Genomic DNA, 25,423 nt, shown 5'->3' with positions numbered 1-25,423 from the left:
GGCTAAGGGGCCAAATTTAGCCCACTGTTAGCAGCAGCCCCACGGGGGCCCTACGACGGCCCTACGGGGTCCCTATTTAGGTCCAAATAAGGGTGTCTGGCTATCAAACGCAAAAAAAGCCTGGTCCCGGGGGTGTCTGCGCTTAACAGCCAGACACCCCCATTTGGACCTAAATAGGGCCCCCGTTGGGCCGTCGCAGGGCCCCCGTGGGGGCTCGAGGGTCGGGGACAAAAGTCTCTGCCGACTTTCTCCCGCAGCCCCCACCAAAAGTCGGCAGAGACTTTTGTCCCCGACCCACGGCTGCTGCTAACACCCACTCGGCTTTCGTCTAATATATTTAAGCTGGTAGGTCACCCATTGAATACTGTCGGAGATATTTCCTCTTTTCTATGGTTGCGATTTTTATCATGAATGGCAAATTACCGAATCATACCCCAAGTAATGGCAAATTACTGAATCATACCCCTAGGGGTAGGATTCAGTAATTAGGGTATGATTCGGTAAGGATTCATAGTTTCGGGGTATGAATTAGTAATTAGCCCGTTTGTAAACCAAAAGCAACACTCCATAGCGCGATGGAATGTACTATTTCGCATATGGAAGGATACTCGAATATCGTGGAATTCTATTCCAATTACGTTGAGGACTGCTCTGCTGGATACATTGTGTCCGAAAAGAAGAAATTTCTGAAGCCAAATTCATCTCATAAGACACGTAACATATATTTGTTCGATCATCAACTTTACATAATGAGTAGATGCTCAAGGAGAAGGTAAACGCCCAATCGCACGCGCCGCATCATCTCTGCCGAACCACTCTTCCCCAACAAGCTGATAACGACAGGAGTACACACGCCGGTAGGCATTGCGGACAATCGACTCGCTTGTACCGACCACTTCCGCAACCCGTCGGGCAGTGACAGGGCTACCGAGCATATGAGAAGCCATGAAAAGACCGATCGCTGTCATCCACCTTGGATGAAGATGAGACATGAAGCCCAAGTCGTGAAGATGGTCAGCAATACTGTAACTGAAGTCGACGAATCTGTCGTCCAATCTAAGCTCGTCGGAACCTTCTTCGCAACCTACCCTGAGCAATTCCGATACATGGTCGTACTCTATCTCCTCATCGGTCATGGATGGAGCAGGCCAATTCAAGGGATCTACCTCATCGAAGGCGTTGTCCAATAAGGAAAGGAAATCGGCATCGACGATTTGTTCCCGCTCAGGGTAGATGAGATCGTAGGTGTAGCGGATGTGATGGGCATCAACGTGTGTCACAGCAGCTACTTCTCTTGCAGATCTCGGCTCGCCTGCAAGAAAAGAGGCGATGTAGATACTCACTGCAACGATGCACCATTCGGTGTGATCTTCATTCCATCTCTCCATCTCCACCAGCTTCTGAATTATCAATCCCGAGACCACGGTGATTTGCATGTCAAGTCCGAGCTGAGCACAGACATTGTGATTGAGTTCTCTAACACTCGGCCGATCGCCTTCATCCTCGATCTCCCCATTCTCGTGACCGTCCAGGATGCCATGCTCGAGGTAGGGTCGTGGTTGTGCTGGGAAAAATTCCCGCCGGCAAATTGGGCATGAATTGTGTTCTTTGAGCCAGGTAGCAATGCATGCTGAGCCGATAGAATGGTTGCAAGGAAGGCGCATTTCCACCTCGATGGTTCCGGTCTCACGACAGAGGGTGCCGTACCCTTCCATGCATATGGCACAGGTCTCATCCTTATTCTGTACGCTGTTTTGCATTTGGAGAAGATCGTAGAGGAATGCTTCGGCCATTGTGAAAGCCGGATCTTGGTAGTTGAGCTTCTGCTTTGTGAATGCTATGTTCTGGTCGAGTCTGAGAGTATGGCAACTGTGAGGATCGAGAGCGATGTTCTGTGAATTCAGAACCCTGAACGAGGGAGAGATGGAGAGATAAGATGGCACTCGACTCTCCATGGAAAAAGCCTTTGTTTGATCTTGCGTTTTGTTATGCGAGGCTTTGTCAATTTGTTTGTGACTGACGTTTGTATCAAAGAATGGCTTTGTCACTCTTCGTCGGAAAAGCTTCGAACACTGCTCTTTGTCAAGCGCGGCGCAACAAAGGAATGTTAGCCAAACAACAGATGGCATCTTTGTTCATGAGAAAAGGCATCTCATATGTTTTTGTTTTTGCTCCTAGATCATTTTTCCAACTATCTCCTCTCAACAGTACAACTTTTTCATACCCATTCCAATTCAAGATACAACTCAAACCAGAAGAGCAACAACAAAATGTGTCGCGGAAACCTTCAGTATTTTGGAGACTGTGGCCACGAGAAGAAGTTTCACCCTACCAAACTCTGCCCTTACTACTCTCCAAATCAAGACAAATGTCTCGGCACTCTCACAATCTGCCATCAAACAGTCATACATTCACCGGCCATTTGTGTATCGTGTGCCGTCCGCATCGAAACAGGCATGATCCTGGAGTGCGATCGTGCCATTCGAAAATTCGAAAAGAAAATCGAGACACTGAATCATGCCTTGAGCAAAGACAAAGATACGTTGGTCCATCGTGCGATGATATCTGAGCGTGCAAAATTGATGAAGGCTCTGACTGAATTTACAGAGAGAAAGAACGAGGAGCTGGCGGTTTTCCAGAAGGAGCAGGGAAGAAATGCTCCCGGCCGGGCCGAAGATCTTCCTCATGATTGGTGGAACGACGAGGAGGAGGATTCAGTTCAGCCATCGAGATCCCGTCATGGTTGGTGCGATGATGACGATGAGGACAGATCTCGGTTGGTGGCACCTTTCGATGATCGATGGAACGATGACCTTCTCCAGGCCAGGAAAATCCCTTGTGAATAATGCACTGGTGAGGATGAGAACTGACATCATTTTCGATATCATATGGGCTTGGGGACAATGACCTGTGTGAAAGTAGGCGTTTAAGATAGGGATTGGGAACCCCCTGCTATTGCTGCTCGAGTTAGTATATCCATTTTGATTTCATATTGTCATATTGAAGGTCAACCACTAGGTGCATTTGTAAATAGGCAAGAAAGTTGTAGCGCACTTCTCACGCGACAACGGTGGCTAGGCTGATGACCTCGACGCTGCATTGCATTGAATTCGTTAGGAGCTACCTGTTCATCTTGAACAGGATATTCGGAATATGTTCTTCATCTTCGGTTACCTAGGCTTACCTAAAGCCCACGCTTCAGCGGCCTATTCTCTTCAACATTCTGATGCGTGGGCAGTCTTATTTCCAGAGGCACGCCCGAATCTCCAGATTGCTTGCTTTCCCATGGAGATGACCCCTGTAACAAGACTCCGTCTGCGACGCGCGCATTGCTGGGCCATATCCGTTCTTTGCTGATGCCCGCACTTGCGCTGGCTAGCCTTCGGATTTGTAGTATTCTTTGAAAGTAGAGATAGAGAGGGCGGAATGTAAGGGCATTCGCGCATAGGATGCCGACGTTGACTTGCGGTCTGTTGCGTCAGCTGGCTCAGCTTGAGATTCGCTGAGAAGTGAGGCTGATCTTAGCAATTTACAGCCTCCATGCGACATTTGCAGATATTGCCCCTACGATGTTGAGCAGGTTTGCTAAATCCACAACTGCCATCGTCAAATATAGTGAACTCGCTTGTTAGATCCGGGTCAGTGATGGCAGGAGAGAGAGCCGTGCGCATAGTACAGCATATGGCCGCACTGCAGGTCCCTTTAGTCAATAGCCGGTACTGATTTCTTCTAGCCCCATCAGTACGCATAGACCTATTCTAGTCTTCAGGCTGATCTGAAGGTTTTGGAGGAAGAATGCTGGCAGCGCTGTGCAGATCAGATCTCTGATTATCGACAGGACTGTTTGGCTATATTGTCAACTCTGTACGTTGTCCGCTCTCGGAAGCGACCTTAATCCTTTGCGCAATGATGATAGATGTAGCCTGGCGATTCGAAAGGCAGGAGCCATTAATGCCCACAGCCCAGTATGTCTTCAACGGCCTGCAGATTCATAGAAATAGGGACACGAATATTGCTCTTAAAGAATCATGAATCGAATTAGTCCGTACATCATCATCGTTACCTAGCTCGAGTCGACGATACGTAAGAGAAACAAGCCTATCGAGATATTGGTGAGCGTGAGTGTGATGAAGACTTGCACCCAATCGGCCCAGCCAAGGGCCTGGAACTTCCTCTACGGCGCAGACTCAAGATAGGAATCGTGTCTCCCCAGACCATCGAAGGCTTTTAAGGTAATAAAAGAGGCTCCCATAATGCGATAGTAACTCAGACGAAATTTTTTTTTTATTATTTTTAATAATATTTATAATTTACCTTAACTAACATAAAAAAAAAATTAAATTATATATAAAATTATAAAATAAATAATAATATTAATAATAATAAATTAATTAAATAATAAACTAATAAAACAAAATATTATTATTATAAAAATTAATATTATATTAAAATTATATATTAAAAATAAACTATTAATAAAAATTAATAATAATAATATATTAATTAACAATATTATTAATTAATAACAAAAAATTATAAATTTTAATAAAATAAAAATAATTTATAATAACTAAAATAAAAAAAGTTACAAATTAATAAGTTTTTAAAAGATAACTTAGAATATTATTAAAAACATAAATATAATTTAATAATTACTTAAAGAAATTAATAAAAGAGCTATAAATTTAAAATATTGTTAACAAAATATTTTTATTAAATATTATTAATAAAATAATTATTAAAATAATAAATTTAAAAAATTAAATATATTATTAAATAATTAAATAAAATAACACAATAAATTATAAATAAAATAACTTATATAAACTATAAATAATAAAAAATATATATATATATTAATAATATTAATTAAGTAACTAAATAACGATATAAAACCATTAGTTTAAAACTATTAAAAATATTAATAAAATAATAATATTATATAAATATAATAAATAACATTATAATAATTAACAAATAAATATAAAATTTAATTTATAATTATATAATTTATTAACTATTATAATATAACTCTAAAAATAAAAATAAAATCAAGAAATAGAGCAGCGTTAGAGCAAAGACTTTGTAATTACGCTATTACGTTATTACATAAATTAAAAATAAAATCAACGCTTAACATAAAAATATATAAATAATAAATAATTAAACGACAGTAATTAATAAAAATAATAAGAAAATTAAAATTATAATAAAACCAGATATTATAAATAAAATTACATAAAAAGTACATTTTATATTAAAATAACAATTATAAAATTTAAAACTTATAAATAAATAAAAAAAACTAACAAATACTACTATAACTTAAATTTTTATTAAATAATAAATTAAATAACCGCCTTAATAAAAAAGTATTAAAATAAATTATTAATATTATAAAAAAATATACTAAATAAAAGGAATAAGAAGATTATAGTGGCGAAGCGCTATATACACGTAAATAATTATAAAAAAATTAAATTATAAAAAAAACTATAAAACTAATAAAAATATTAATAATATACATAATAATTAAAAACAACAATATAAAACTAAAGAGTTAAAAATAACTTAAAATATAAATATAAAAATATAAAAAAAAAAATATAAAATATTATAATAATTTATTATAAATACAAATAAAAAATAAATAATAAAAAAAAATAAGTTACGACTATATTAAGATATATAATATTTATCACGGATTAAAGCTCGATACGCCTATATAGCGAATTAAGCTTACTTATCGCTATTAAACTATAAAATTTCATAACTTTTACGGCTTTTAGCAGTAAGTATAAATATTATCTATAATGCTATTTATATATAAATCATTTATAAATAATAATATATTTTATATTTATTATAATCGATTCCTACTAATAAAATATTTTTTATATATACCTATAATATATTAAACGATATTATTAATAATAAGCTCTATATTTACTATACTTTAATTCGCTATTACTTTATTTTAAAATTAAGCCGAGCCCGTCTTTTACCATACAATAATTAAGCGATAAATTAGATATTAAAATACTTTTACCTACCTAACGATAAATAAATATTAATAATAACTATTAATAATAGAGTTCCTTATATAAATAGTTAATATTCTTTATTAAAAATATGTTCTTTAATATATAGATATTATCTAATTCTTAGAAATAAGAACGACTTCGTTAAGGGAGATCTCGCTATAAATAATAGATAAAAGTATAATATAAAATAAGATAATAACCCTTACAGCGCTTACGGCTAATAAGTATTATAATAAAATATATTAGCTTTAAAATTATAAGATAAATAATTAGTAATATAGCGATTAAAATCTAAATACACTTAAGTAAGAAGTTCTTATAAATTTATAGAATTATTTTAAATTATAAATAAGATAAAATATAATATATTATCTCTCAACGTATAAATCAAATATCTTATATACTTACTTAATCTATTACCTTCGCATTATAATAATATACAAACCTTTTATAGACTCCGATCTTATTAATAATAATAACTTTAAAGATTAAAAAATTATTAATAAATAAGTATAAGAAAGGCGTTTAATAAAATTAAATAACTATAAGCGAAAAGTATAATTAATACTACTAATAATAAACTACTAATACTAATAAAACTAACCTATAAATAGATAAATAATAACGAAAGCCTAACAATAAACGATAAGTCTCTTATTACTAAAACTCATTAATTATATAAATTAACACGAGTAAGTAAAGGCATAAAATAAATATAATTATCATTAGATTAGATATATTTTAAATAATACTAATTACCCACTCCTTTATACTACTACTATTAAGATATAAATTAATAAAATAATTATATTATTTAACTATACTAACTCTACTATAAGGAGTTTATTATATTAAAATATACTATTAATATAGGCGTATTTTTACAAAGTAGCTATTAAAGAACTATCTAAAAGCTTTACGCCAGCGCTACTATTAAAAAAGATCGCTACTAAGTATTCTTTACTATCTTAGCATTAGATCTCGAGTTAAGTTTATTGATTTAGTTCTCTAACGAGAAGGTAATTAAAGTATAGTCTTTATATTAATACTTATTAACGTTCGTCGTATATCATAAACTCTTAAGCTTCTTTAGTAACTCGTTTATTCCTTTAATTCTTTATACGCTTATATATCGCTAAAACACAGAGATCTATAATTATATAGAGATAGCCAAGTCGTCTATGTATACTCTATAACTTATACTATTAAATAATCTTTTATCGAGCTTAGCTCGTTAATGAGATACTTTAAAATTATTTAGCGCGGCGATAGCGTTATATTAATTTTTTATCTATATCTAAAATATAGAGGGATTTTAATATAGCGGCTATATCGCCTTGCCTTATAGTTATCGTAAAAAGAATTTACCTGAATATATAATTATCGCCTCGATAAAAGTAAGTCTATATAATAAATTAGATATTAGAACTTATTAGTAGATACGTATATAAAGCATAGTAGTAAAATAATCAAAGTTAGTAGTCGCGTCAGCGACTATACACTCTATTATATTATTATTATTAAAAAGGATATTATAAAATTATTAGTTTACGCACCGACGCGATTAATAATAATAAGATACTTATAATAAAAAGTAGACTACTAGTATAATAAGATATACTATATTTATATTAATATTAATATTAACGTTATAGCCTAAGTAAACACTTATAAAACATTAGAATTGCGAAGAACAAAAATAAATAATTCAAAGGGTTTTATATTTCTATCGCAGCGCTATTATTAGCGAATAGCACTTAATAATGTAAATAAAGCGACGCGATAATATTTTGCTATTATCTATAAAGCGCGTCGCAGCTATCGTTATTATTTTTACTATTATTAATTAATAATTAAAATATTATCGCGACGCGTCCTATCATTACTTTCTTAATTTTATAATAAAGTTATTATTACTTACTTCTATAAACGTAATACCTATAAAATACTTAATAAACTTTTTACTATTAAATTTTAATTTTATTATAATTTTAAATCTAATATATCCTATAGAATTATAATACCTATAAATCAACGTATTATTTTTTTTTTTTTTTTTTTTTTTTTTTTCAACCTTGGTGCTCACCGGACATATATTTACGACTGCCATAATCCCATCATCCCGGCCAAGAATTTGTGTGAAACGTGCGCGAATCCATGGCACGTCTCCGCTGTGCCGTAAAACGTGTGCGACTTGGGGTGCTTCAGCAGATCTGTGAGTTCCGCGCTTCTACTCGCAATCAAAACACTTAGAACAAGCGTGGCTTGCAGAGCATAATGATAATGTGACCCATTTCACCAAAGATTTTCGTCTTTGTCAAATCACATTCAAGGGAAGACATGTGTTTGGCTGTTTCACAGTCATGTAGGAATGATTATGTGCTTCAGCAGATAGGTCGCCTCATATTCCTGAGACTTCGATATATTAAGCACCTGTCCTGCGCTGAGAGGAATATCTTCAGCTCCCGCTTGAAAATACTTTTGACTTCTTCTCTTCCCTCTGATTTCCCTCCCTCTGCATAAAATCTTTTCATGAGCCCGTCAATCTTTCCCATCATCGCCTCTGTGCTTCGATTCATTCTCGCATGACGGGACCTTGTACAGGTACAAAGAATGGGTGCTAAGTATTGAGGGCGTGGCGTCGAGCTCCCAGCGAGGTAGACTTCGCCACGATGATCTTGAACTTAGATCACTTGTCTTCATCCATGACGTCTACTGATGCTTAGCTCAGAGACAGATAGGGGCTCGTGTCCGATTAGTGCGCCGCATCACTCGGTGAATAGGACGTCTTGAGCATGGTGCTGGTATGAAAGCTGGATATCGTTGGCTTGCTTGACGGGACATGAGATTCAAAGAACGATCATGAAGACAAGTGCTTCGATGAATGTCTGCACGGCAAATATGCAGAATGCAAAGGAAACACTCCTGTGACAATTGCAGGCAAATTTCAGAAAAACGTGTTCGTGAGAGATACGGCTCCTGGATGCCGTTTGTACGATCGCAATTTGCATCACACGCACACAACATGGTCATACCTCGCCATCAGAGTTTCTGCATAGTACCATCTGCTGTAATATGACCACGAGAGCATTGTTCGAAGCGCATACTTTCGAGTCATCGACGACTGCAACACCAAAGCCAAAAGGAGCAGAGCAATCAGCCGACTATGAAGTCATTATATAATCCTTAAAAAAAATTATTAGCAGAATACGAAGTAAAACAAAGTGAATGCTAAGCCTTCATGCACTCTATGAGCGAAGTCCCCCCAGTCGCTAGGATAATGGGATGGAGTGCAATGCGTCATTCATCTGAGGTTTTTTCGAGCACAAATCTGCCTTCCGATCTGTGCGGCAATGTGACATGATCTTATGCGCATAGCAACTTTAGAATGACAAGGAATGCGACACCATGAGTTCCAGGCCTGAAGGAATGACTTCATACCTGTGCCACGGTTCCTCCACCAACTCTAGAAAATTAAGAACGTGCGAGATAGTCTCGAAACGTATCGATGTTGGCAAGATACATTTTCTCAATAACACGTGAGATCGGCAAATGATGAATCTGAAAGTAACGAGCACTAGAATGATTATCTTGTGGTAGCATATATGCAGCGAAGAACTATCACGGTCTAGGGCAAAAGAGAATTCTTCATGACATAGATAAAGGACCTCCTCTCAACGTCAACACTAACAGCAGACCAAAGATCCTGTTGCCTCTGTCGAGCTCTTCGCCGGAATGCCTTGAATAGAATACTAAGAAGGGCTCGAAACAGCGTACCCCGACCCTGGCGCGGAATCGGCAGCACCAGCCGTTCCATTCGAGGACGCAGGAAAGCAATTGGGGTCATTTGCCGTGCCGTTGATATGCGGCCCCGTCCAATTCACCATTTCACACGAGTCGTATACGCCGCAATAATCGACGCAACTCGCCAGGGTGTCGGTAACTGTGCTGGAGAGAGCCGCACTGCCGGGAATGGCGAGCGTGTTATCGCAACCGATGGTCCAAGCGTTGCCGTAATCGTCGTAGTATGCTTGATTGTCGTAAGACACGCCTTGGGTGTTGTTTGTCGTGCAGAGATTCTGATCCTCGAGAGTGCCAGGGGAAGGACCGTTGACGTTGACACCGCTGTACAATCCGTCAACGGTAGATGCCGCGTAACCGCCAAAGCTCCATTTTGGATAGCAATTGCTGGAATTACTTGGGGTGGAGGGCGGATCTTGGTAGGTGACAGCAACACAGTCCGTTAGTAGGGAGCAATATTCGAGGCAATCCTCGAAGCTCTCGGCGTGTGCGTCGGAGTCGGCAGGCGAGGATTGTAGGTCCAAGTTGCACCTAATGTCGTACGTGTATCCGAAATAATCACTGTATTTGGTGTTGTTACCGACATAGTTGGCCGAGCTAACACATGATGGAGTCGCAGACTCAAGAGTTTGCTCGGCAGTGCTGGATCCTACGGTTGCAGTGGCACCACCGTTGGCTGTTGCGGTGGCCCCGCCATCAACCCCGTAGACTGATGGATCCATGCCACTTGTGTTGCCCCCATGGGCTGTCGTTTCGGTGGCACCACTGTTGCCGCCGATGGCTGTTGCGACAGTACTACTATTACCGCCGTTGGTTGCTGTTGCGTTAACACCGCTGTTACCTCCGTTCGCTGCTGTTGCGGTGTTAGTAATATTGGCCGTCGCAGAGCCAGGTGTGATAGTAGCCGCGGTTATGGCGGTGTTGGAAAAGGTATAATTCGAGAAATAAGAGCTGTCAGTGGTGCTGTAGACATATGTGGAAGTTGACTCGACCGCAGCGGAGGAGGTGGTGGAGCCAATGACGACCGATTCATCCGAGCCGGTGGATGAGTCCGCGACGACTGAGGCAGAAGAGATGGGTGAGTAAGAGGTGGATGAAGTTCCGATGGTGGAGCTAGCCGATTCAATCGTACTGTAGGGGACTGCTGACAAGCTAGCGACATTCGGCGTAACGTGGTAGACGAGTGCGTAACCGCCAGGGGCGCCGCAACATTCGCTACTATTGCCCGCACAAGGGATGCAGTCGCCGCTGGTGACCTCTCTCTTGTTTTTAGATGGGGGAACAGAAGATGGTGAGCCGTTGGGTGCAGATGAGCCACAATTGCATTCATCTCCTAGCAGTTGTCAGATCCAAAACGTTCGCCGATACGACTCTCACGTATATACCGTTCTCGAGCGCCATGTAGGGATATCCTTGACAAGTGGTATCACAGAGCTCCGTTGTCATCTTAGGGCTGGTGGAGACGGGACCACCCAAGAGATCTCCGTCTGCTGGAGCAGGGTAGTAACCAAGAGCATCAAAATGTCCAGTAGTATTATGTCCAGTAGTGTTGTTGCTAGGCATGATTGGGGCACTGGAAATAAAGTCAGCATGCTTCTTTTCCAATTTATGTTGTCCTAGGGAGAAGTGGTCCTACCCGCTGTTGGTAGCGGAGCCAGTACCGTTGCCAGACCCAATTGAGGCCCCAGATCCCGATCCGAATCCAGAACCACCTGCGCCAGAGCCAGAAGTGTTGCCGGCCCCAGCGGCACTACCACCAAACGCTCCAATGCCTGTACAGAAAGGATCGGTATTGATGGATACGGTGACAGTAGTCACGTATTGAGCAAGTGTCAGCGTTGTATCATTGCTTAGAAGAGCCAACAGCGCAAGGGCAAGCCCATCTCGGGACTTCATGTTGGATGAAGGAGTGAAAGCCCAAGAGTTGAGGAGGATTGATTAGCAGCGATTATTGTCTTTACGAAGTAGTTTGTAGAAGTATTACTCAGATGGAAAGTAGAGACAATAACAAAAAGTGTGCTGAATGGAAGAAATTATGAGCGTGCTAAGTTCGCAGGCTTATAGCACTGACAATCCTTCCAGAGAAATGAGAATGGTCCTTGGAATGATACACATCGCGTTGTCTCCTCGCTAGCCTGCATTCCTCGGGGGCAGAAGAATGTTCAAAACCTTAAATTACCAACCACGCAGCACGCTTCGATATTAGATGCTTTCCTTATTAACTTCGCCTATATCTTCACTTCAGACGGTTGTGATCGAACCAAAGGAATGGATTTGCTGGCGTACGACGCAACGAAAACAACAGAAAGGAAGCGAGATCAAACGGAAGACCTTGTATGAAGTACGTGATACATTGTCAAAGTGAAACGAACAAGACATTCTGCATTTCAGATAGCTGCTCCGACGCATCCCTCCTTGATTACGAGAATAGCTTGCAGTCTCAGCCTCTAACCTAGTTCGAAATGAGCTATAGTGGCGCTAAACATAGCCACTCAAGATGTGCTTTGGGCCATTACGCCAACAATCGTAACATACAGTTGTTTCTTCGGGCCCACGGCCTCAATTCCACCCAGATTAAAAACTGCGCCAGCCGTACACTGAATCGCTAGAGCAAAAGCCGCCCCCTGAATCTCTAGGAGGGTCATTGTGTCTTCCTGGTCGTCGTAAACCATGTCTAGGTTGACGACACATGTGCCACTGTGGAAGGTCTTTGGAAGCTTGTAGGTTGCATGTCTACCGCGACCGAAGGTATAATGTTCCATGACTGACCCTTTCGTTATCTGCATGGCGGCAGCTGCGCAATCGTGGTAGGTTGTTGGGAGGCGGACCGGGCTGGGATATAAGCAGGGGTTATCATCGAGAAAAGTAGTATTGATGATTGAAAGAGTGGGAGGATTCAATGTGACTGAGTTGAACAATGTCGGTAGATGGGGCTGCAGAGGACTTGCCAAAATGACCGGTGCGAGGTAGAATAACAAGATTTGAGCGCTGAGGACTGCAAGTATTGGCAGCATGATAAGATGGGCAGTATACGTAGGGGGGGGGATTCTGAGCAACTAGAAACGCTTTAGAAGGAAACTGGCCCGGAGGCTATTTGCATCTTGCGCTTGATTGTGCTGTACCTTGTTTCAACACTTGTTGCGGCTTTTTCTTCCACGCGCGCATTGGTTCTTGCGAACAAATGAGGCATCAATCTTTACGACTACGATTACTCAACCTGGGCATCGTCCCGAGACCGGAGCCTCGTCTGCCGCTGTCGGGAAAGCCTAAAATAAGGTGCGGGTTGAAGAGTGTCTGTGCTCAACCAGCGGTGTAGGAAAATGGAGAGAGAGCCAAGGAGGGCAGAGGCGACGAGTTGTTGAGAATAGGATCAACGATGATGATGGGGGCTTCGTTTCTCAGAAGCCATAACATCAAAAGCAGATTTGGATGATTTTGACACGTCGCGGCCTCCTGCCTTGGTGTCGAGCCATTTCAGGGCCAGGCAGTCAACCCCACCGGTATTGGAACAACCCCAATCATATGCGACCAGTAGGAACCAGCACATGGTGCTACCGCTGCAACCTTGGAAGTTGCTTCAAGATTCACGACCGGCACTGGATGGGCCAAGCTCCAAATCTGTCCGTCTGGATGGTCCGTTTCGCTGACTTGGATGTCGCCGCTCATTGGTTGATGAGAAGCCGAGCTTTGAGTAAGGCTACTGTTCTTGCTGTCTTGTGTAACAAACAGACAAGGATCGTCGGCTTCGCAGGATTGGAGAGACTTTGGCTTCGATTTGTGGTAGAATCGATGGCTCCCAGAAATGCACCCTTGAAGTCAGCTTACTTAGCTGGACATGATCTTATGCCATGGAAACGTTATTGGCGTATACGCTGCAATGACGGTCGAGTTGCAGCCCCAGAAAGCGTTTCGTAGTGTGGCAGCAAGATCCGGTCCTCCGGACGTCCGAAACACACGGACGAAGTCTTTATAGGGCGCCTGGATCGTGCTTGTATACCGGACAATCAAAGTCGGAGTCGAGGTATCACCCAGGTATAGTAATGTAAGAGATTCCTCAGCAGATGTAAGTGAACGTTGGCCTGATCATTGTCGATGACGGCGTCGCTCGGACGAATGCTGGAAGAATGTTGAGGATCATGACGAAGGAAAGAATGAAGGGAGCATTGACATGATAGAGTGACAAGTTGTCAGGGCGATAGAAATCTGTCTTCCATGAGTCAGAAACCTAAGAGCAATGACTGAGAATGAACAGGAGCGTCAGAAAATGCCTGCTATTTCCCTTTCAGTGGTGTATGGCCTGAGACGAGGGGAAGCTGCTCAGAAAGCAGGGTGGGGGGATAGTAACACATATACAGAAGGTCTGAAACAGGACCTCTCTATTACTGCCACCGTCGTTAATCAGCAACAGTCCTAGGCGCTTAATGTTGGCGCTGGTTGGATGGATTTCCTTCATTCAAGGCTGCGCCATGTCCGTGTCCTTGTGGTAATGATTCCCTTACCGATGGCAAGAGGCATGTGTTGTCCGCCTTCTCTCTAGGCATCCATAGGTGCAATCCGAGGCCGGCTCTTTGTGAAGCGCTCCGGGGGGGTTAAGGGCGTTGAATGCCTGTTATGATTTGGGTAAAGTGACAGGGCATATGTTTGATATTAGCCATGTTACAGCTGCCCGCCGGGCCCCTGCATCTCAACCATCTTTCCTAACCTCCGGAACCGGCTACTCAATCACCTCCAACTAATGACATGGTCATAAAGATGGAGACCAAGTGGTCCGGCTACGATCGGTATCCGTCGTGGCTAAAAGTAGCATCTGTAGATGGGTCTGGGTGCTGAGCAAGGCTGAAACCACCGCGGCTTCACATGACCAATCAAAGCTATTGCCGAAGGCTAGTAATCAAGAAGTCATTGGACATGAGAAAGTCCACCTTGTTTTCTCAAACTTGTATCAGATCTGAAATCGTTTCGAGAGCACAACTTGCGAATTCCAAGTGTCGAAATTCCAAGACTCTTCACCGTTCCATCTTGAATCTCTCCCTGTGGGTTTCATTGGCCAAGTTCTCCAGTCTCATAGGCAAAACAAAGACTATATCATGATGCCCAATGATACGCACGCCCAGGTGAAGTACAAATCTTCTTCCATTCTGCGGCAGAAGAAGTATCGTCTCGTAGTCATGGTTTTGAATGACATGACACAGCAGCAGACACTCATCTGTTTCATGTTACCATAACACTTCGCGTGCTATCAGTCGAATGACTCATGCTCCACTTCAAGAGACTTCCCCAACATATATAAAAGCAGACTGCGTCCCTTCCAAAGAAACAATCATACTCCTTAGACTCGCATATTCCATTCACAGTCACACACTTTCCCCAGCACATACTATCTACAGCAATCTCCATCCACACCCCACATAATCGCAGTACATCTCCAACTCAACTCAACTCGATTCCACTCCATCGAGATGTTCACCAAAGCCCTCCTCCTTCTAGCCTTGAGCCTCACCACTCTGTCCCTTCCAACCACCAACGAAAGCCTCGAGAAACGCAGCACGAAAGCCTGGATTGGCTGCTTCGAGGAAACAGACGAGTACTGCCAAAACGGTGTCTTCAACGACGCCCATCCCCGACCCAAACTCGGTGGAATGAATTATGAGGACTGCCTTGAGTTTACACCAACGACACAGAGATTTGGTATGTGGAACCATCAACTCCCTTCATATCTGCTTGCGACACAGAAGAGGGGTTTTGGAAAGTGTTTTTTCATTGTATCGTCGGGAATCGGGACCTGATCGAATCATGATACTTGCATGCTTATCTCATAGTGACGACGCTGACGTGAAATCACAGGGGGAGTTGGGGCAATGGCTGGTGGCTACGTCAGAGCTTCAATACTTACACGGAGCCAGGTTGTACAGGCCAGACTACCTGGTACGGTCGAAACGGGAGTGACGCCGGGTTTTGTGTGGCTTTCAGTGGGTCGTTCCAGAGCATTCAGTATATTGGATAGAGGCGACGTCTCTTCTGACACCGTGTGTTGCATACTGCATGCGATTTTGGATTTCAAGAGACGGCCGGTGCGAGATCTTTGTGTTGTTGACCAGGTCACCAGAGTTGCCTGATTTTTGAGTACGCATCACAGCGTTTTGTTAGCACAGAATTGAGCTGGGCTCGTTCTAGTAGTTAATTCATGCCATCTGTCCTTCCCCATTATTTTCTTTTCTTGATTTTCATGTGACAGTATCCGAACGCTGGCATTGGGGTCAAACTGGATACTATGTGGGCCGTGGATGAGGTATCCAGTCCTTCATCCTGAGCTGCAGAGAGTTATCAGTGAACAGATTGAGGATGATAGTCAACATGTTTCTCCACACACCCCACCGATCTATATTCACCGCTAGTCTCGCAATATCACTTCCATCGCCTTGCTTGCACCTTGACCAATACGCTCCCCATATTGTAGCCAATGTCGCATTAGTATACGCGATGGTCTTCTCCGTAATCTCACGAGATCTCGTCGGCGACGGTACCAAGCGCTTGAGATCCATTGATTGGCCAACTATTCCTGGGAGAAGCTGCGCAAATGTCTCTCAATGCTCTAGAAGTGTGCTTGCAACAAACCTAGCTTGACGGCCAAGTGTTTTAACGCAAGAAGAGCGACGCCGCAGGCACAGCTGCCTCTTAAGGAGGAGACAAGGTGGAATACATTCTCGAAATTGTAATACTATTCACGGAGCGCCACTACAAGCAAGGATTTTGTGTGGGTACATAGCCGGATTGGTTTTCGCCGTCATCGTACTCAATGCAAGCGAAAGGACATGAGAGGGTTGCCTAGGCAGATAAGGAATTACCGATGAAGACTGCTCGGTCAACGCAAAATCCTGTAGACCCTATCACTGTGACTGACCCAAATGCCATAGCGCTTCATGCGATCACGTTCCCTCGATCTTCTTGCCATAGATCTTCTCAGCCAACAGTCTCAACTTCATCGGCATGGTAGGATCTCCGTAGTGTTCGATGACATCCTGTTTCTCCACCGCGGCGTTCAGATCGCTCCAGTTCGATGTCCCCACTGCACTCTCCTCACACTCCTTCCTCTTTCCATCCGACCACCAGCTGGGCAGAATTCCGCCTCTCGTCTCTGCCATGTCCAAGAACTCCTGAAAGTCGGCCAGTGGGTCGTCCCCGTTGTAGAGTCCACGGGTATCGCCCGCAAAGTTGTAGTCGTCCTCAACACGCATGCGATAGCAGTCAATCAGCTGGCGGAAAGCATCTTTCTTGGGGAATTGATGTAGGTAGTTGTCTGGACAAATACCCTTGAAGAAGTTGCCGAACACTTTGGGCATGGCGTCGAAATTGGTTGTAGCGTGGGGTTCTCTCTGCGCATTGCTCTGCTGCGAAGAGGCACAGAATGCCTTGTGGGCTTTCCAATCGGCTTTCTGGCAGTCACGGCTGCAGTACCACTGGTTTTGGCATTTGGCGCAGCGTTTGAGGGGTATGTCTGCTTGAAGTTTGTGGCATTTGGCACAAGCTTTTTGAGTGGAATCCATGGTCGAGGAGTCGTTAAGTGAGGAAGACAGGGAAATGATGAGATCGCTCAGCAGTGTGACCTAGAGAAGATGGATGCTTAGTAGAGTACTGCTACATATACATTGCGGATGTATTCTACCAGTTTGCTTCTTGAAAGCGGAAAGCGATGAAAGAACAGAAAATTATCTGGGACGCTGCGGGCTACAGATAAAGAGAAGAAACAAACAGTCAGCACTGTTGTTTTACAGGGGTTGACTCCTTGTGAACTGGAAACGCATAGAGGTCTGTGCAGAAAATAGGGTCTGTGCATATGGTAATCTACTCGTTGAAGCTCGGTTACATGTAGCTAGTGGCAGCTGAATTTCCGCTGCCGGATTCAGCATGCGTTCCCTTTCTTTATACAGTACCAGTACAACCCTTGGCTGATCCGAAACTGTGAAAGGTGTAGACTTGGAGTGTTTCGATCGAAGATTTCTTCGTCGCCTACAAGAGAAATACCGCCAAGACTCGGCTCAGACTTCGGATAACGCCCCACTTAAAGGGTACCTGGACAATGCGTCGGAGTTCTCGGAATCGCACCTAGCCCAGCCAGGTTTCGGGGCACTGCCCTATCAAGGCAAAGAAGTACCTAAGTCCCATCAGCCTGGAGAAGATATTTTAGGCTTCCCACAGGGCCGCTTCCGAAAGTAGGGTTAGGGCTGCACTAGGCGGGTGCAGGACTTTCGGTGCAGACCCGATGCAGCACCAGATTCAGCATTGGCCGGTCACAAAATCATTCCCATTCTTCCTCCATTTCATCCATCTCATCGTTGGCCGCTTCATCAGCCACTGTGTTATCAGACCTTGGTACCCACTCCCAAGTGACATTGCCATAATCCCAAATTTCACTTTGGAGCTCCAGCGCCCTCTCAATCAAGTCACGATTCACAACCTCATTCCCAAGAGAATTGATGAAACCATTTCCCTGCCACTTGCGATACCAATCGGTCATGCAGCCGTGCGCATACTTGGAGTCTGTGTGTATGGTGACCTCCATGTAAGGGTTGCCGTCCAGGAATCCTCGTTCTTTGATAGCATGCTTGAGGGCGATAATGATGGCATAAAGCTCCGCTCGTTGGTTTGTAGGTACTGGACGCATCGACTCTGGTAGACGTCGCGCGAAGGTTTCGTTCTGGCCCCATCTTCTCACGACAAAGCATGCGCAGGCACCATAGGCGCCCGGGTAGCCATTGCCTCTACAACCGCCGTCAACGTACATAACCATTTTGTAGACCATCTTGTTGTAGTGGAAAGGTTGCAGACGTCCAGTTGGCAGTGGGTGCAGAGACAATATGGTGGAGTCCTGGTCAGTGATACTGGAGGAGAGTGTAACGAAGAAAATATTCTGGACTGAGCCGGCCTCGCTGCGATGGTTGTAGCAGAAACGCTGCCAGGGCGAGGCTTGCACATTCAGGGTTTGGTTGAGATACGAATGCTCAGGTTGGATGAAGCCCTTACCTCCCAGCTCTCTGGGAGACAATTGTACCTATATACCTAGAGTAATAAGTCGGGTAAGTGGCAATACGAGGTGGGCTGGGATGACTGAGGGCCCAAGCTACTTCTACAGTAGTCGGGCCACTTAACAATCAGTCTCGAATGATTGGGTAAGAGTGAAGGAGCACGGTATGCATTTTGTCGAAACAAGGTTCCCAGCCTCCTCCCAGCCACCTGTTGGGAACATATACCTAATCTGCATGGGATACAGATACTGGAGCCGGGGAATCCTGGTATAGAATAGTTGATGCAATCTACACATCACATACCTGAATTTTGACACTTTGTGGGCGGGCATGGAATGTTTTTCCGATTGATTGTACCAACCGAACGAACTAAATCTCTTAACTTGAAATTTACCGTATTGGTATTTTATGTTTCTGAAATTCCAACGGTCCAACCACAACCCGCCCCAACAAACATCCAACAAATATTCAAAGGTACGAGGGGTAGGAAACGTCAATAATCCAACATGTATCATTCTCCCTCATATCTTCTTCCTCTCGAATAATGCATGCCTCACAGATATTCTTTGGATTGGGCATCGCAAACTGCTTCCTATACAATTCTCAGACTCCTCCGTTTCATCTACCTCTATACTCGCCCATCATCCATAAAGCGATACCTCTACGGGGACTGCCGTAGGGTTCTGGTTAACAGGAGCCAGTGATGGCATCGGTCTTGGCATCGCCTCAGAACTTGCCACCAATGGTTTCAACGTCATTCTGCACGGCAGAAACCCCGAAAAGCTCGAGAAGACCAAAACCCAGCTCGAGGGCGAACACAAAAACATTCAATTCAAAGCCGCCGTACTCGATGACGCCTCCGCTACGAGTCAGCAAATTGATGACTTCGTAGCCAACCTCGACGGTCTCAATCTCACCATCCTCGTCAACAACGTCGGCGGCGGCGCCAAAGTCCAGCCTCTGGAGAAGAACACGGCGGAAGAGCTCGATTCCTTGATCAATGTCAACCAGGTTCCCCGCGCAATTGACAAGGGCCCTTCTACCCAAGCTCGCTAGATCGGACGGCCCAACCCTCATCATGAACATCGGCTCGCCGACTCCGGCGTCCCTTATGCGACGGTATACGGCGGGTCCAAAGCCTTCAATGAGGCGATGAGCAGCTCGCTCGCTGTGGAAGTCAAAGCCGAAGGCAAAAACATCGAAGTCCTCGCCATCCCGGTCGGACGAGTTACCGAGGTGGCTCACTCCAAGGAGCCTTCTTCTTTCTTCACGCCTACGGCGAGGACGATGGCCAGAAGCTGTGGGGATCGTGTAGGCAGTGGGTGGCAGGTCGTTGTGGGGTATGTTGGTCATGCCATGCAGAAATTTGTGATTGATTCGTTACCCTCGATCGTGTTCGAAATGTTAGTGGTTCCTACTATGAAGGATAGGAACGAGGAGGAAGAAAAGAAGAAACTCTAAAGCTTTGATCTCAATTTGTGGAAGGAACAGGGAACGTCTTCCAGATAGTCTGGGATCCACGGTTATTCTATTCAGTCCTTTTCCTTGGGGAGGTTTTTTGGCCCGGACCATGGCGTCAGTTCTTTCCAATTTTGTCGCGAGATACTCTTCCCATGAACTACCCACACATCCTTTTCTTGTCCTATTCGTCACTCCAACTGCAAGCTCCCAGCTCTAAATCAGAGTGGTGTGATAATCGGGCTGCCATGCCGCCGCGGGCGCGGCAAATGCCTTTGATATCTCAGATGGCAACAATATCCGCCGCTAAGAAAAGAATAGTCGACCGGCGATGAAGGGAAGGCTCCCGCCTTCATCCAATTCACGAGCCTTGTATATGTCCTTGAAACATACTACGCATCATCCACCCCAATCACCCACCCGCCACCTCCTCCCCACCCCTCGTCCTTCTCACCATCGAAATCTGAACCCGATCATGCTGCCCAGCCGTGATCGCACCACCCGTAACATCCCCCAAAGTAGCCTTGACTCTGCAATCCTCATTCAGTTTCCTCGCCGCCGCCTTGACGATTTGCCAGGAGCCGCGTTCCGGCAGCGAAAACGGAGCGAGTTGCAACGACAGGTCGCACGTGCCGACCGTTTCGGTGACCGGAAGCTGCCACGTGTCCATGCTGCCGCCAGAGTGAAAGTAGCCGGGGAGACGGCTGGACGATAGGAATTCGATGGCGCTGTTGCAGTCGCGGTAGAAGGGTCGGAGCTGGAAGAGTTTGAAGCCGGTGCAGGTCGCTTGGGCGGTGGGAAGGTGGGTGGTGTTGGAGCTCAAATTGGAGGTCGCTGGAAGCAATGATGACGCGACGCGGCAAAGGAAGATGTTGAAAAATAGAAAGCTTGGGCAAGGAAGCATTTTTGTGAATTGATGGGACAATTAGCGATGTTGGTTTTTCTTGCCAGTTGATACAACGGAGTTTGAGCTCTCGAGCCTCAGATGCAGATGCAAAGAAGAGAAAAGTCAAGGCCGAAAACTTCACTTCCACCGCGCTTGCCTTCTCCTGAAGAGAGGACTGGACTTTGTGTTTGATACCCGTCTTCCACGCGCCATTTGCGTCTGAGAAATGATAGGTGCGTCGTTAAAGAAAAGCCTCATGCATTCTAGCGCACCATCTATGCTGGTCCCGGAACAAGTGACCTTCTCCTCATCGGTTTCCGGCCACGGGGTACACGGCAGTTTCCAGTTGTAAGGCTCCAAGTTTCAACTTGAGAATAGCATTCCTATCTCGGTGAGGTCTTCGTTTCAGGGGCAAAAGTCTACCTGGGTTGCTCTCCGCTTGGCGGCTGGGGAAGGTTGGAAATGAAATTAGGCGAGCGTGCCTCTACAGCAGCCTTTGTGGAAATATGTGGTAAAACACTTAGTTGTATTGGCTACGGAGTTCTAAGAAAGGAGAGAGCGACTTGACATGGGCGCGCTAGGGCATGTCACGTGACCACTAAGCCTTGGCGCCAAGAGTCACCCTCTGTCAACTAAAACATCATCAGGTGTAGTGCTTCAAGTTATGTTCCCGGGCCCAAGACCGATGTTGGACTCAACTCTTGAATCATAGGGTCGTCACCATCTGATAACCCTTGTTTAGAGACCCGTAGTAGACATCGTTTCTAGCTGACAGACACAAGGTTTGAGACCGGAGATAGACGCAACCCGCAGGCTGACTGCCGTTGCGGTTTTGCATTGCTCTGCATTCTTGCAGCCTCAAGACTCCGCATAATGAGAGACACACGGGTTTTTGTCCTTGATATCGGACCTAGATTACTATGTAAGTGAACCGCAAGAGGATTGTTGAGCACGGGTTATCTCCTCTACTCCCTCTCCCACTGCCTACAATCACCCGAGAAGAGTGCATGCCACAGCCAAAAAATTTGTCCTTTAACAAAAAGGAAAAAGAAAGATAAGAAAAAAAGCAAAAACATACAGCAGCTAGTATTCGCTGGTCGTCACCGACCCAACTACTAATTAGCCGATCTGAGGCTTATCTTTGGCTGAGCGGACGGGAAGCCGAGTTCTCAACAGTCTGTGGCCGTATGTGAAAGAAATTATCTTATTGTAAAATATAACCTGCCAATTCGGACGTGTATCGACTACTTTACAGATGTTATATCTCCCCTTCATCGTACTGCATTCCGGCCTACCAACAGCCCTTTGAGTCATCATTCCCAGATAGTTGGTAACTGTGCTACCTAGATCTGAACAGAGACAGCGTCAATTTGTAGTAAGTGGCAGGCTGAGATGATCGTCCCACATGGCGGCTTTCACCACTGGGTTAGAAAGGACCCATCAAGCTCCCTCGATCCTCAATATCCTCAAGTCTGTCCTTTTCTAAGCCCCCTCGATCTTCTCGAACGATGCCTGCCACCAAAATTACCATCGGGCGTTATGGTCCCGAACATCATCGCATCGACTGACAGGGTGTAAGATTTAGGAGTTCAGCCCTAGGGCAAAGGGATTCTACTAGGTACGCGAAAGGCACCAGCCGATTGAGAGAGCTCTTGTTCAAGTGGAACCAAGAGGGCATCAAAATCTATTCGTCTAGTATTCGTGACTTCCAAAATCCACCCACTATGGGACATACTTGGTCAACTCCGAACAGTTCCTCTGTTCCGCATTCTCAATTTTCTTCCACCAATGTGCCGTCGACTTCCCACCCCTTATCTTCCCTCTCTCCTGCTTCTGCAAGAATTCCTCTCGAGACTTGGTCCCGAAGTGATGCAACGCCCACCTATCTCTCGTAATCGGGCTTCGATCGCAGTTTCTAGTGATTAGATCGCCGTTCTCGCCTACTTGTATAGCTTCGTTTTTCAATTTGGCCATACAGTGACAGTTCCACATGTAGCCAAATAGGGCTGGACGCACGAAGGTTTTGACCTTCAGGTTGTCGTTGTGAATATTGTCCACGATACAACGATTAAACGCTTTACGGGGTCCGTCTGCAGGGCGGGTGAGTAAGCCGGCGGAGCTATGGACAAGCCAGTTAACCCCAATAGCACCGACGGTATCATTGCGGGCCCAGTCATGCAGAAATTCCGAAAGGGTTTCGCCGCCGGTCATTTCTAGGAATTCGTCGGCATCAAGGAAACCCATCCATTTGTGTCTATCACCAAACATTTTTACACATCCGGTGTAGTATTTTTCCTGAATGCCTTTTCGCTCGCCTAGTCGGTCTGAGTGAATATGAGGTTGGAAGTAGACCCATGTGATAGAGGAGGATGGGATAGGATAGGATGCAGTAGAGAGAGGGGGCTCGGTACCGTCATCGAAGACGTAGAAGCGGCGGATACCGAGGTGAAAGTAGTGGTGGGAGAAGAATTCGGGGAGATCCAGGGATTGGTCCTTCACTGTGATGTGCGCTTAGAACTCTGCTGGAGTGGCTTCTGCAATAAGCTTATAGGTGCTCACCTGCCATACAGATTGCCATGTACTCTTCATCATCCGGAGGCGGAAGCGGAGGGAACGGCGCTGGTGAGGAAATGCTTATTGAGGGAGACGTGATGTTGTGCGGTAGGGCATTGACATCTGGGGCGGAAATGTTTGTTGAGGGAGTCATGTCGTTGTGTGGTCGGGCATTAACATCTGGTTGTTCTTCGGATGTATTTGTAGGGGGGCGTCGTGAATTTTTGGGGTTGGGCATCGACACTTGGTTGTTCGTCGGAAATGTTTGTAGGGAAAGTCCCGAGTTTGTGTGGTTTCGCATCGACATGTGGTTGTGCGTGGCCAGCCAAGGTTGATGCAGCAGAGGCAGCAGACTGCTTTGCTTGCTTAGAAACAGAACTATAGGTCTTACGCAAGCGTCCTTCGCTACCAGCATTGAACGATATCAAAGCTAAGAGAGCGCAGGCAATGACGAAGCTTAGGACACGTATTGACAGATGAGGTCTCGCTGGTAAAGCCATGATCAGTAGTAGCACGATAATGGACTGTAGGGCTAACAATATAGCATAGCTAAGAGAATATTGAAAAGGAAGAAGGGTTAACAGTCTAGGGCGAGCAATCGCTCATGTCAAAGTAGGTGGGCAAGGATGGTTTAGATACGGTACCTTATCTACATTGCTCTCTGAGATGTTCGGTGCGCTGCCGTTGGTTGCATATTGGTGCATAAACATGCATATTCGGGAACAGCCGAGGCCTAATCGATCAGAAAGCTCACGCGGTCTTGCTCGGAGGTTTGATCAAGTAGTTATCTATGAAAACGAGCCAGGATGCAGAGCGGGATGCATATGCCTGGGGTGACATGACATGGCATGCATGTGCAACTCCGCAATAACGACGCCCTAGCGGTCCTTGATCAAGCCATCAGCTGGGGGAGTGAGTAGTAATTGGCTCGATGCCCGTGTTGCTCTTCTGCTCGGGACCTGTATGAGGCGTATAACTGCTGCCCGTACGAGCTGACATTTTATCGTCGGAACCGATGGTTGCGATCGATGCTTCGAAATTATTATTTGAAATAGATATATCTATCGATGGCGACACAATAGCAGCTACATCAGCTGTCCTGTTCTAACTAGCATCAATTACGACAGTAGCCTGCGTATGGATATATGTTGTACAGGATGTTCGTGCTTTCGGATTGCTGACAATGTGTCCGCGTCTGCGCTTCCACTCCGGACCGATGGCAGCTAATCGTGACCCCGCTATTCGCTTATGAGGGTAGCGAATAAGGTTCCTTAGTGGGGCCATGATTAGTGAGACCCCCGGCCCAAATTAACCAAAAGGAACCAAGAGCTTGGGGCGCATAGCGCAGAATGAAATCGCGGGTCCGGGGTTCGAATCAGACATTCGACCCCAGAAATAGCTTCTTCCTGAGGGGTTTCGGCTAGACCGCCCTATACAAAGAAGTCTTTCGGACGAAGCACCCTATACATTTGGCTCACACGGTCAAATTTTTCGATAGAACGCCCTAGAACTACGAGTTTCTCGGGTACAATGCACGTGTCCGGGTAGGACCTCTGAGGTAATCTACCGTATTGCTTGGGTGCAAGTTGCGCCGAAACGCACCGGGAAGCACACTTAACTTCCGGCAGTACCCTACAGCCGAGAGTCTTTCGGTTGGA

General features: G+C 44.6%; 10 protein-coding genes across 10 annotated transcripts; 2 read left to right on the top strand and 8 right to left on the bottom strand.

The window, feature by feature from the left end:
* Positions 1-761: 761 nt before the first annotated feature.
* HO173_009498 (uncharacterized protein) lies at positions 762-2,129 on the bottom strand (the record flags this gene model as incomplete). The annotated part of the gene is made up of 1 exon (XM_037311388.1): positions 762-2,129. One exon carries the CDS (start codon positions 2,127-2,129, stop codon positions 762-764), a length of 1,368 nt encoding a protein of 455 aa, XP_037161822.1.
* A 141-nt stretch (positions 2,130-2,270) lies between these two features.
* Positions 2,271-2,846, top strand: HO173_009497 (uncharacterized protein; the record flags this gene model as incomplete). The annotated part of the gene is made up of 1 exon (XM_037311387.1): positions 2,271-2,846. The coding sequence occupies one exon, from the start codon at positions 2,271-2,273 to the stop codon at positions 2,844-2,846; it is 576 nt and encodes a 191-aa protein (XP_037161821.1).
* Positions 2,847-9,796: 6,950 nt separating this feature from the next.
* On the bottom strand, positions 9,797-11,741 carry HO173_009496 (uncharacterized protein; the record flags this gene model as incomplete). Its single annotated transcript, XM_037311386.1, has 3 exons — positions 9,797-11,178; positions 11,231-11,418; positions 11,482-11,741. 3 exons carry the CDS (start codon positions 11,739-11,741, stop codon positions 9,797-9,799), a joined length of 1,830 nt encoding a protein of 609 aa, XP_037161820.1.
* A 3,563-nt stretch (positions 11,742-15,304) lies between these two features.
* Positions 15,305-15,961, top strand: HO173_009495 (uncharacterized protein; the record flags this gene model as incomplete). The annotated part of the gene is made up of 2 exons (XM_037311385.1): positions 15,305-15,533; positions 15,690-15,961. The coding sequence occupies 2 exons, from the start codon at positions 15,305-15,307 to the stop codon at positions 15,959-15,961; spliced, it is 501 nt and encodes a 166-aa protein (XP_037161819.1).
* Positions 15,962-16,771: 810 nt separating this feature from the next.
* Positions 16,772-17,389, bottom strand: HO173_009494 (uncharacterized protein; the record flags this gene model as incomplete). The annotated part of the gene is made up of 1 exon (XM_037311384.1): positions 16,772-17,389. The coding sequence occupies one exon, from the start codon at positions 17,387-17,389 to the stop codon at positions 16,772-16,774; it is 618 nt and encodes a 205-aa protein (XP_037161818.1).
* A 752-nt stretch (positions 17,390-18,141) lies between these two features.
* HO173_009493 (uncharacterized protein) lies at positions 18,142-18,645 on the bottom strand (the record flags this gene model as incomplete). The annotated part of the gene is made up of 1 exon (XM_037311383.1): positions 18,142-18,645. The coding sequence occupies one exon, from the start codon at positions 18,643-18,645 to the stop codon at positions 18,142-18,144; it is 504 nt and encodes a 167-aa protein (XP_037161817.1).
* Positions 18,646-19,594: 949 nt separating this feature from the next.
* HO173_009492 (uncharacterized protein) lies at positions 19,595-20,221 on the bottom strand (the record flags this gene model as incomplete). Its single annotated transcript, XM_037311382.1, has 1 exon — positions 19,595-20,221. The coding sequence occupies one exon, from the start codon at positions 20,219-20,221 to the stop codon at positions 19,595-19,597; it is 627 nt and encodes a 208-aa protein (XP_037161816.1).
* A 517-nt stretch (positions 20,222-20,738) lies between these two features.
* On the bottom strand, positions 20,739-21,230 carry HO173_009491 (uncharacterized protein; the record flags this gene model as incomplete). The annotated part of the gene is made up of 1 exon (XM_037311381.1): positions 20,739-21,230. The coding sequence occupies one exon, from the start codon at positions 21,228-21,230 to the stop codon at positions 20,739-20,741; it is 492 nt and encodes a 163-aa protein (XP_037161815.1).
* A 1,704-nt stretch (positions 21,231-22,934) lies between these two features.
* On the bottom strand, positions 22,935-23,778 carry HO173_009490 (uncharacterized protein; the record flags this gene model as incomplete). Its single annotated transcript, XM_037311380.1, has 2 exons — positions 22,935-23,710; positions 23,772-23,778. 2 exons carry the CDS (start codon positions 23,776-23,778, stop codon positions 22,935-22,937), a joined length of 783 nt encoding a protein of 260 aa, XP_037161814.1.
* A 160-nt stretch (positions 23,779-23,938) lies between these two features.
* On the bottom strand, positions 23,939-24,265 carry HO173_009489 (uncharacterized protein; the record flags this gene model as incomplete). Its single annotated transcript, XM_037311379.1, has 1 exon — positions 23,939-24,265. The coding sequence occupies one exon, from the start codon at positions 24,263-24,265 to the stop codon at positions 23,939-23,941; it is 327 nt and encodes a 108-aa protein (XP_037161813.1).
* Positions 24,266-25,423: the final 1,158 nt, after the last annotated feature.

Source organism: Letharia columbiana, assembly GCF_014066305.1.
Source record: "Letharia columbiana isolate WasteWater2 chromosome Unknown Sc0000040_s0, whole genome shotgun sequence".
NCBI classification, from domain to species: domain Eukaryota; kingdom Fungi; phylum Ascomycota; class Lecanoromycetes; order Lecanorales; family Parmeliaceae; genus Letharia; species Letharia columbiana.
This window is presented reverse-complemented; position numbering and strand designations above follow the sequence as displayed.